The sequence below is a fragment of the Formica exsecta genome, unplaced genomic scaffold (genome assembly GCF_003651465.1).
Source record: "Formica exsecta isolate Colony F162 unplaced genomic scaffold, ASM365146v1 scaffold155, whole genome shotgun sequence".
Lineage (NCBI taxonomy): Eukaryota > Metazoa > Arthropoda > Insecta > Hymenoptera > Formicidae > Formica > Formica exsecta.
In genome coordinates, this window is record NW_021848872.1 from 277,280 (window position 1) to 288,804 (window position 11,525).

The 11,525-nt window shown below is 38.1% G+C and overlaps 1 protein-coding gene across 2 annotated transcripts; it reads left to right on the forward strand.

Annotated features, from left to right (window-relative positions):
• The first annotated feature begins 8,908 nt into the window (after positions 1–8,908).
• Positions 8,909–11,519, forward strand: LOC115233016 (attractin-like). 2 transcript variants are annotated; one of them, XM_029803225.1, is made up of 3 exons: positions 8,909–9,290; positions 9,491–9,728; positions 9,820–11,519. In XM_029803225.1, the coding sequence occupies exons 1-3, from the start codon at positions 9,046–9,048 to the stop codon at positions 10,066–10,068; spliced, it is 732 nt and encodes a 243-aa protein (XP_029659085.1). In that variant the 5' UTR covers positions 8,909–9,045; the 3' UTR covers positions 10,069–11,519. The 2 variants fall into 2 exon arrangements, with proteins under 2 accessions (XP_029659085.1, XP_029659086.1); XM_029803226.1 differs by having other exon boundaries at positions 9,512–9,728.
• Positions 11,520–11,525: the final 6 nt, after the last annotated feature.

Here is an 11,525-nt window from a genome sequence, read left to right on the forward strand (position 1 = left end):
ACTCTTTCACGTGTTTTAACATAAATACGTTGTTCGTGAGGTAAGATTAAATTTACGCGCAACTCGCCGGCAGTCGGTCATTGATCTAATTAATCGCATCAGTGACTGCTAATAGCTTCGCATCAGTTAAGTAAGAGAATGGCTTCTTCTTCAGGGGAATAGTAGTTTTCTTCTCGAGAGGTGCTGTAAATATCAATTTGTTTTGAGCGGACACCGATGCGATCGTTACGGTAGATTTACGATCCACTTCAACGACCAAACTGTCATGACATAACGTAAACATTAATGTTCATCAGGCGGCTTCTCGACATGTAGGTCAGTGTGCCTTTATCCGAACGTGACCACTGAATTAAAAGTGATGAAAGTTTTATTCGCGATCTCAAATATAAAAGAAAAAGAGAGGGAAAGATTACTTATAAAATTGTAATAGATACTTTTTATAATAGATAGTTCTTTTAAATTATTTGTTTAAAATTGGAAATTTAAATACTCTAGATTTAAAATAACCGATAATTATATAGATATAATTTAGCATTTTTCCAACCGTTGTCGAAATAACTGTTACTGAATATTTATGTAATAAAAGTTATTTTTTAAATTTAAAATTAATCTTTTCTCTCAGATCGATATATTAAAAATATTATTTCTTACTGTTAAAATTATAATCTTATATTATTCAGCTCTGTCCTGTTTCATCATCGTAGCGAATCTTTCATTTTTCTGAAAAAGCTATTTCACCGAGCATACGGAAATAATTTCTCATCCAATATCCGCGAGGCTTTCAAACCACGAAGAAGTTACAAAATCGAAGCCAACTGCGACTTTCAATCGCTTAAATCCACCATAAAATCGATTTCTCTGCCTCCACGTTTACCTTTAGAAAGCAACATTCAGAAGACTATTCGAGCACTCGCGAGCAACCGCAAAAAAAAAAAGTTCAAGCCGATACCGCGTTGTTCGACTCGTGTCGCGTATGTAGTTACAAACGCCGATCGTCGTTTATCACGAGTGGTTTGACAACAGTTAGAGGGTGCTCGAAAAATAGCAACAGCGACCGCTTTTCAACCCTCTTCCTCTCTCCACCGCTGAGCAATAATATTTTGTCTATCGCTCCTGTTTCGCGAGACTCTCGACGCCGTTCTCGCATCGCGATCGCATTATATTCTCGCGCCGTTGTCGCGTGCGCGCGCCTGTCTACTCACCTAAATATACTTTATGCACGCCGGCAATATGCTTGAGCACACACAGGCATTCCCGGGGCGGTGAAAGAGGGTGGTATCTTGCGCGACAGTAGAGTTAGTGCGCCTCTTGTCTTCGATTTTCTCGAGGAGCGACTCGCAACACCTTGCAAGTGCAGAATCACGTGTATAAACTTATATAAACTTGCAACGCTATCGAGTTACTAGGCCTAAAATGAATAAGCTTTAATGAAAATGCATTTTTTCTTTTTTACCTTAAGCTTATGTTAAACTTTAAAACAAACTATAATGAGCAAAAAAGATCCTCGATGGCGGGGAAGTGACATCAAACATACATTGCAGTTTAAAAGGTCTAAGAGCATTGCTCGCAATAAATAGTATTTCAAAATCAATTAATTTGAACATTTTTTGCTTTATAGATATAGAATATACATAAATATATTTTCTCTTATTTTTTTATATTTTTCTTATCACATTTATATTAACAAATTTAAATTTTTGCACCATATATAATCATATTCTTTTGAGTATTAAAACATCATAAAGTATGCCAGGATTAAATATTTTTTATTAAATATCGCGAATATTTTAAATATGTCAAGAGTTTTTTAACATAAAATATATTACACAATACAATATATACGAGTAAATATAAAAATAATCACATTTATATTGCAAAGATAGAAAAAGAACAATTAATCTTATAAGTAATTAAATAATACGTTAATTATAAAATATATAAGATGTATCGCGCCTTTATTGATAGACAATTAAAAATGTAGAAAGTAAAATATTTCGCGTAAAATCATAAATATTTCATAAAAAATTAAATATATGTGTGTGTAAAAAATAAAGTAGATAGGTCTCGCATCGCAAGTAATAATCGATTGAATAATTAATTATTTCTAATGGATTGATCATTTCAAGTATTTGACATTTATGTTATATAATTTTACGATGTATATCTCTTACAATTTATTTTTAATTAAAAAAGTAAATTTGATACTTGATGCTTATTTTTTAGAAACATATTATATTTACATTGCACTTCTTATAATCAAGGAAAAAGAAAGATATAATATATGCGATGTAAATAATCTCTCAATTATAAAGTACATTGCCCCTCTCTCTCTCTCTCTCCCAAGTTGTATATATATTTTAAGCATCACAAAATATTATGCTGTTATAAAAATTATAATAAAATAATGTAAAAAATCTTTAGAATGAAACATTTGTGAAAGCACAAGAGTGAGGATAAGAGTGTGAGGATAAGAGATATTAGGACGAACGCGTATTATCATGCATAATTGAGTATATGTAGTGTGACGCCAATTAATTCCGTGGAGCATAAAACGCGATGTACACTGTTCTAACTCGACCCTGTTATACGCAAAGATCGTGCCAAAAAATGTGCGTTCGGCCAAGTAAAAGTAACGAGCAACGACTATTCCGTTGTTTCTGCCGACATTACGTCTGTCTATGCACGGACCGATACTACTGCGCGGTTACCGCGCGCGCGTAGATCGTAGAGTCAGAGATAGTAAAAATGGACGAAGGTATATGCCAAGTTTTACGTCGAAGCATAAGTGAAATGTACATCCGCGGGCGAGCTTCTGTTACATATGTAACGCGCTACGGCCTTGCGGCGCACCGTCGTGCGCCATCGAGTTGGGATTTACACGCTGTAAAATCGGTAACTCTCGTTTGGGCATGTCAGTTCGATATCTCGCTGAAAGGCCGAAGATAGGTAGGTAAATGGGTACAATGTACGAGTGGCCCAGTTTGTGCAAGAAAAATTCTCTCCACATCTCGTCTCCTATTTTAGGAACGATGTTATCCTGCGGTCTCTTAAAGTTTAAATGTCTTGTGATAAATTACCGGATGTTTTTAATGAATCCACGAGGTCACCTATCTTACGTATTTAGCGGTGTAATATTAAATGCATTGCTATAGAGATCGCACAGATCTATTTAGAATTTCCACTTTATATTTTTATTGATAGAATACACATTAAAAAATAAAACCCCGAGATTTTGCTATTCGATTTTCGCGTACGTGCAAATCTTCGTTCGCTCGCTTGTTCGCTGAGATAATATGAATCAGTATTGAAGAATATGCAGTCAGGTAATCGAGAGATAAATAGGCAGAGTGAAAGAAAGAGAAACGACGAGGAAGAGAAAGAAAAAAAAAAGACAGAAAGAGACGTTTTCGCCGGTTGAAAAAGTCGCTTTACTTCATAATCGCCCAGTTACACGGGGAATTACCGTCGTCGTGGGGCTTGCAACGTCGAGTACTGTGAACGTGGCATTAATCCAAGGAGAGAGGCGGGCTGGCTGACGAGTGCCGAGAGTGCGAGATAGAGCGCGGGTAAGAGTGAGAAGCCAGGGAATAGAGACGGAGCTTAGAAAGACACGGGGAGACGAGACGGCGGGGCAGAGCGAGACGAAAGCGCCGGGCGAGAGCCTTTCGTTCCTTCGACGTGCCGTCTCGGCATTAAATATGCATACCACCCGACTTGACTACGTCCTGCGGGAAATGGAGATTTTATTACTCCGGTACAACCTAATGTCTCGTGCAAGTTTGAATTACCGCCGCAGAGGACGACGACGGTTTGTGCGCTTAAGCGCATCGTAAGCGTTATAGCGCAAACTAGCGGCTAGATTTTCATAATGTAAAACACAAACCGGATCTGGGGCATTTTCGAAAGGGTTAAGAGTGAATCGCTAGAAAAAAAAAGCAATCAGATATTATAAAATCTGTTCATTTAGAAAATTTACGTATTTACGACGATTTGCGCGTGATTTCCGCCCATAAAAGGGCCCGTGAAATACAATATAAAGCATTGTATGCCATATAAATGCGTACAATATCAACCTTGTTAATAATAATGGAAAATTGTGCACGCAACACTAGATATTGGCAGCCATTAAGTCATAATTGTTTTAAATTACGTAGTTGTTTCGTAAATACGGAAAAATTAAAATCAAAATATTATATAATTTGCGCTGCAATGCTATTTCGACTGAAATACATGTGACCCTATTACAGTTAATTGCAGCCGAGCAAACAAATTTGATCGTGATTAATTTTGCCAAAAATAATCTGCATCGTAGGAGTTTCCACGTTTGGACGCGGACTAATATTTCAAAGCTTTATTTAACGCAAATTTCAAGCGCAAATATTATATGTAATTGTTTTGTAAATTAATAGCGATATTATTTAAAAACATCGTTTTTATATTGTTACAATATTATTTGTATGGTAATATTATCGTAAAAATATAGAAAATTGCGCTAACACAATAAATTTATTTGTGTATAAAAATATGTATAATTAATTTTTTTCGTGGGATTTGTTCAGTAAATTTTTAGCATATTATCTTTACATTTTGTAAAAATTTCGATAAAATTGTTTTTCTTTTGACAAATTGTAATCCGGCAAATTGCGCTTGCGCATCAAAAATTCTGGTTAACTTCCGCGTCTTTGAACATCGTGAATTCATTACTCTATACAATATCGCGGTTACCTCTATGTGTTATCGTTTGCACGCATCGATAATGAGATCGTCGACTATCCAACCATTGCGTTATTAAGAGTTAGAGTGCATAAAATTCGTGACAATGACATTGATTGTGATGATGCGTTCGTTATCCGTGATTCGAGCGGATCGATGGCTTCTATCAGCGGTGCGCAGTGATAAATGTGGAGACGAGATAGAGTTAATTCTGTATTGTTATCAAAATGCAATTTACGCGTGCGACGTTGGAAAGAATGGTGAATACGAATCACACACGACAAAGCGATATCATTTAATATCGACAATGAAAACGAAATGTTGGTTTGCGAACGAACCCCTCCCCCTCCCCCCATTATCGGTTTTTTAAATATCGTTAATGAAGTGGCAGTTTGATAGACGATAAATTAAAAAGTTATGTCTATGTGTGGACAGTTATTGCAGACCGATAATATATCCTTGTCGATTGTGCAAAACACATTATTATGCAACATGTAATTATCCGCTTTTTAACATAAAGTTTCTGTTACAATTCATTGTATAAAGATGCCACGGAAATGTTGGTACACATATCAACAATATTAATAATAATATTATTTTATAATTAATTAAAAATGAATATGTATAAAATAAACGTATTTATGAAATATAATTAATAAATTATATACAATATATTCATTTAAACACACGCGTCGCCGTAAGGCTTTGTCAGAAAGAAAATTCATGATATTTGGATATTGTTTCTTCTCTCTTTCTGTTCATCTATCTCTGATAATATTGCATTGTTGCATTTAATTTTTGTTCATGCAGTCACAAATATTCGGTAGGTTATTCCAATTCCCTCTTGCTCATGTCATTCCAAACGTCGGGTCCATTACACGCAAGGGCGCTTCAGTTTTATGGGAAACCCGTGGAATTTTCGTGATGGGGGGGCTTCACGCAACTCGCTCGCGCGGTGTTACTTCTCGTCCCAGGGGAGGACCGACCCTCCCTGCCTGGGTTGACTTTAGCGCGAAGCATCTGAAATATACACGAGCCGGCAAGTGCCATCGCTTTTTCATTTAATGAATGAATAATGACACGCGGCGGCAATCATCCATCGCGCAGAGACGGATACATCCCGGCGAGGCGCGCGTCCCGATCCCCTCCCCTCCCCTCCTTTATTTCAAAACAGCTCGGGGATAAAGCCCTCTCGTACGAATATTATATGAAAATATTTCCGTCCTTAGCCACGGTCATGCGGAAATGAGACAGGTGACGTGACAGTGGCCGGGCGAGTGAACATTGAGCGGTGACATATTCAAATCCCGATAAGGCAGTCATATCGCGGTCGAAGCCAGAAACTCGTTTATCACGAACCCGCAGCGATTGCGAGGGAGATACATATTTCCAAAACGTATCAGTCATTTGATAAAAAATGTGCTGATAATACGACTGGATAATTTCTATGAATATATGTATCGGCAATATTTTTAGAATAGATCGTTCTGTTTCCGGTTAGCAAATAGTACAAGGGTAACACGCAACTCACTTATACGTCTGCCTTCTCGGCTGAACAAAGGCTTTGATTTTCGATACATATCTCTTAAACATTTATATGATCTTACCGCGTAAAATGGAATAGCGGTAACGAAAATACACGCATAGAATGCGTGCGTTCGGAGCGATACGCGCGCAAAACGTAGGGTCTTGTCGTCGTTAAATATTTTACGATCGATTTTATGGGCCTTCGGGACGGCCGTTTTTTTTTTACGGGGCGGTCAGTCTATATTCCGCACGAATAATATGAAACTCTTGTCACGATAAAACGAAACCGCGAATAGCGAAAAAAAAACCTATACTAACGCTATATGCAAACTTGAAAGTATAGAACTTACAGACAAAAAACGCCATAAAATTACACACGAGTTATTATTCTGGCTATAGCTAATAATTTTGTTTGTTTCGCGATGATAAACCTCATTGAAGAGGACCAGATTGTCACGCTACAATTGTAATTGTAATGCCTCAGAGCAATCTTGCGTTTTGCATTTTTCATGAGCTCAATTAAGCCTACATTCAAACGCGCGTATGCAAGTAATAGTAACAATAGTAATTTATTTTGTTTTGAGAAAATACATTCCCTTTTATGTATATGAACACAAAAGTACATACATAGAAAATGCAAAAAGAAATATGGCATTACAAAATAAAGATGTAACGTAAAATATTTAAATGAGAAGATGTTGACAGTGTCAGGGATAGTGTCCTGTGATTTCGGGATGAAACAATGCAATTGCTCGAAAAGATTTCACGAGCGAGTCGCAGCGCATCGGGAGCTACGCGACTCGCTAAACGACGTTGACTTCTTCTCGAAGCTCGTACGTATTGAAACTTCGTACGAGCCAGGACTGTTCCGTAAATGTTCTCTCGTATAACGGCTTCTTATTGTCGTACGCGACGTACGTCGTCAACATGACTTTCCGTTTCGTTTTCCAGTCTTTCGTCCACGCGCTGCTTCCCGACGAGAGAAACGCTCTCCGACAGGAGTCTGGCACGGCATCGACCTTCTCTACTTCGATCCCGGAAAATGCCTCTTCTAAAGTTGCTCCGCGGTAGAGAGGGATATTGATTGCCAACCGCGGCACAATCGCGCACGAACATAATGCCCAAATTTGTCGAACCATTCAGCGAGAAAGTTCGTTACACTAACGAGCGACGAATTATGTGCATTTGTCGCGAATGTGACTGGTGTTGTACACCGTGCGGTGCGGCGCATCACGTTGCCTGGTAACCGCCAACTCTGGACGCAGAAATATTAATTGTGTCGCGCAAATACACGACGCCGCTTTCTGCATTACACGCATAAACTGGATATACAAGGAAAATTTATCACACGCCGTCTATATGAATATACGAAATAAAATATTTCTCGTACCATGCTTCGGGTACCTCGAACTCGCCGCGTCCGATTTTCATCTCGCGGATTCCGTGCAAAAAATGCCATATAATCGACCATTTCGAAGGGTTTCCGAAGACTGACAAAACTTATTAAAAGAATGAGACATACGGCGAAATACAAAAATAAAGAGAAAAGAACAATTGCAGCGAGTTAGTATCGGTAAGGACGTAATGGGAAAAAAGGAACGAGTGCGACTTCACGAGAACAAGTTGTACAGTCGTGGAGGAAACGTGAGGTACGTACATTGCGTGCTCCTTAGTTGTCGGTGTCAGCGTTTTTTAGCATACTGCCATTTCGGCGTTTTCCGAGCTGCGTGCGCGTTAGAGCCATATGCGTACAGGGCCGGCTGGTGCCATGGAAAATACAACGTATGCAAAGTTTGATTTATTTCCGAAGAAACGAACGTAAATAAAATTGCGCACTGTCAGTACTATCTCGTACAATTATTTGCATATAACTTTTTTATTACTAACAACAAATACACAAATATTAAGATCGATTAGCTATTACATTTATTTTACAACTGAACGAATGCGGAAGTATTCGCCAAACTAATATACGTATATATATATACGTTATATACGGAATAGTCATGTAAATTTGAGCGTATCGCCCGCGAGACAAAGAGAAATAATATATATACCCCGCGCTCGCTCCTTCCTGTCGTAGTTCCTGTCGCGACGATTTAACGGCAGTGACATTATGAGCCTCAATGAGAATTTAAACACCTCCCGACCGAAACACACATCCGCGAGTTAGCGCGGCGCGCCGCGTCGGCCCCTGTCGCACCCCCGACGCGCCGCTCGTGTGTGTGTGTGCGTGGTATATTGCGATATATATTTCAATAAAATATTGAGACAGGCAGGCACACCCCGTGGCGGCGCGGCGCGGCGCGGCGCCTGGCAATAATATATTGAATATTCCCCGTCGGATTCCGTGGGATATAAAAACGGGGCACACACAAAATAACCGTTAGAACCGTCCTGAATATTAATGCGTTTGCCCGGGGCGCGAAGGTACACCCCGTAAATATACATATATGCGTGCGCGCATTCTTGATTTCTCGTTGAATTATATACGTTAGAGATATGCGCTCTAATTAATAAAAAGATTATTTTATAGCTGACCGCCATCCATCATCCGCGGTTTTTCGCACCGAAGCAATATTCAAGGCGCAGTCGTATACATACATATATATATATATATATATATAACTCATGTATCTTATTGTACATGTATTTGTTTCAGATGACTTGGCTATTGATTATCAGTTTACATTTAACTTAAGCAAGAAGGAGGATCGTCACTATCGGGCCATTAATTTCAAAAACTCACCACCGAAAGCCGATATCGATGCCGAATTCTCCATCACGTGTTCCGTACTTGCTAAGATGAATATTACCATCAAAAAAGTAAACAGTCCGGAAAGGCCATTGCTGCTCGGCGCGAATTGCACGACGACCATGTATAAGCACCGTTTCAGCAAGGCAGATTACAATTTTGGCAGCGAAGATAATAATACCTTCACCACATTCTACGTATATGTTTATGACTTTCAACCGCCAGTGTGGATTCAGATCTCATTCTCTCAGTACTCTAAATTGAATCTGCAACAGTTTTTCATTACATTCTGCACGTGAGTATCATAAGTTGGACTTTGAAGTGGTTTTCAGTTTGAAATAAAATGAATTAAAGTTATGTTAAATCTCTTTAAACACAATGCGAAGAGTGATCTTGAGAGATGATACATCTATTGGCCTAACGCTTTCTTTTTTCTAAATTTTCTATATTCTTTCCGTCTTATTGAACCTCAGGCAGTACTTACTTGTAAACTAGAGATTACATGCCACCACACAGGTGCTTTCTCGCTCTGCTATTGGTGGCTGCCATTCTGTGGAAGATCAAACAGAAATACGATATGTATCGACGAAGACAACGGCTCTTCCTAGAAATGGAACAAATGGCCAGCAGAGCTTTCAGTTCAGTTGTAGTAGAGATTGAAAGACGTGACATTGATGGCACAGATTTGGAACACGGTGATACCGACTTTAACAATTGTCGTAAAAATATAAAGGTAAACGTGATTCTTTTTTTTGTTTTTAGATATTTCACATGCATAACAAAATAGAACATTTTGCTTTATGAAATTTATTTTTCTATTACAGGATGTTCCTCCTAGTCCGATCGCATTGGAGCCTTGTTGTGGCAACAGAGCGGCGGTCCTGTCTCTGCTAGTCAGAATGCCAACTGGTGGCGAGCCTTATACGCCAGCTGGACAGAGCGCCGGTTTAGCCGTCGCGTCTGCTTTGGTGACGTTAGGCACCCAGCGTAGACCATCTCAAGAACTAACGACGAAGGAGCCGAAGAAGACGAGGAAGTCCGCCAGTCAACATCCGGACTCTACTTGTATTTAATGATAAAACTATAGCAGAGACATTGCGATAGGACGTGACTACAATGAGCCTTAGAGTTGTTTCTGTGATCTTGCCCGCGCTTAATACGGCAGGACTTTTATCTTTGAACTCTAACAGAGTGAAGAAATGCGAACAATGATCGCGAAAAAATACGCGAGGATTTTATTCGTCGATTTTCCACGTGCAACTGATTGGTGTATCAAACGACTCAGCTATTTTATCTGAAGAGTTGGCTGAACGTCTAATATTAAATATAGATGTACGCGCGTCTTTCCTTATCGAGTAGAAGGAAACGCCTTTGATAGAGGAGTAAATGGATTGTTCCGGTCTACGTCCGCTAATCATGGTAAGTAACACGTTTTGTTTAGAATTGAGGTGCGCGTTGTCATTAATAATGAAGTATCCTCGCGCGCCAAGAGGGGACGCCCGCATTGATCGGTTGACGTACGAGTTTTCTTTATGAATCTCAATTAACGATGTACAGTGTTGTATATAGATGATTAGACGATCTACATTTTTCTTGAATGATATATTTGCTCTTGTGAATAAAACTGGCCTCGTGCATATTTGAAAAACTTTTATCCGCTGCTTCTTTTTTACGAGTTTATTCATTCATAATCAAAAGAAACGCGTGTGCAGATTTAATCCTTCTAAATCTAGGAAATTTTAAAAAATAATTATCTTTTTACAAATTAACAGATTTAACAATAAAAATCTGCTTAAGTTTGGAAGAATTAAATGTAGCATATCCGTCATAAATTTTTGTTTCTTTATTGTCTCACAATTTCCGCAATGCAGTGGATAAAAGCTTATAAATGCCATAAAAGATACTAATCCATTAATGTTACTGAAATAATTGAATTCGAAGAAGTACAACGCTTCGATATAAGCTGTAAATAGGCTATATTTTTGTTGATTCCGCAAACGAAGATGCACATTGTTAATAATGAAGATCCAAACATGTACGAGATACTGAAGTGAACGGAAAGATCGAATTCATATATCAAAGAATTCATTATTAATGTATCCGTTTGTAACGAATGTGTATAAAATTCATATTCTAAATCGATCAAGGTAAGCAGAGATAATTGCAACTGATGCAGATTTATAGAAGGTACAAACGACATATTTGATCCTATGTGCATTTCACATTAGAATATTGTGCCAAATTATTTCTGTCTTTTTATATAAACGCAAATTATCTGTCGAGGCAAGCTTTGGTTAGCTAGAATTGATCGAACGAGAAGAATGAATATTTTTACTTATTTCGTTACTTCTGTTTATCATTAATCCTACTAAACTTTGTCGCATGATTGCAAATTTGCAGGATTAAAATATTAGTTAAATTAATGGCGTAATTTAATTAGAAGTTTTAAACATTTTGTCGATTATACTCAAAGTTTTAATCTAACGAAAACAAAATGTATAGCCGTTACAGTAATTTATGAGACAAGTAA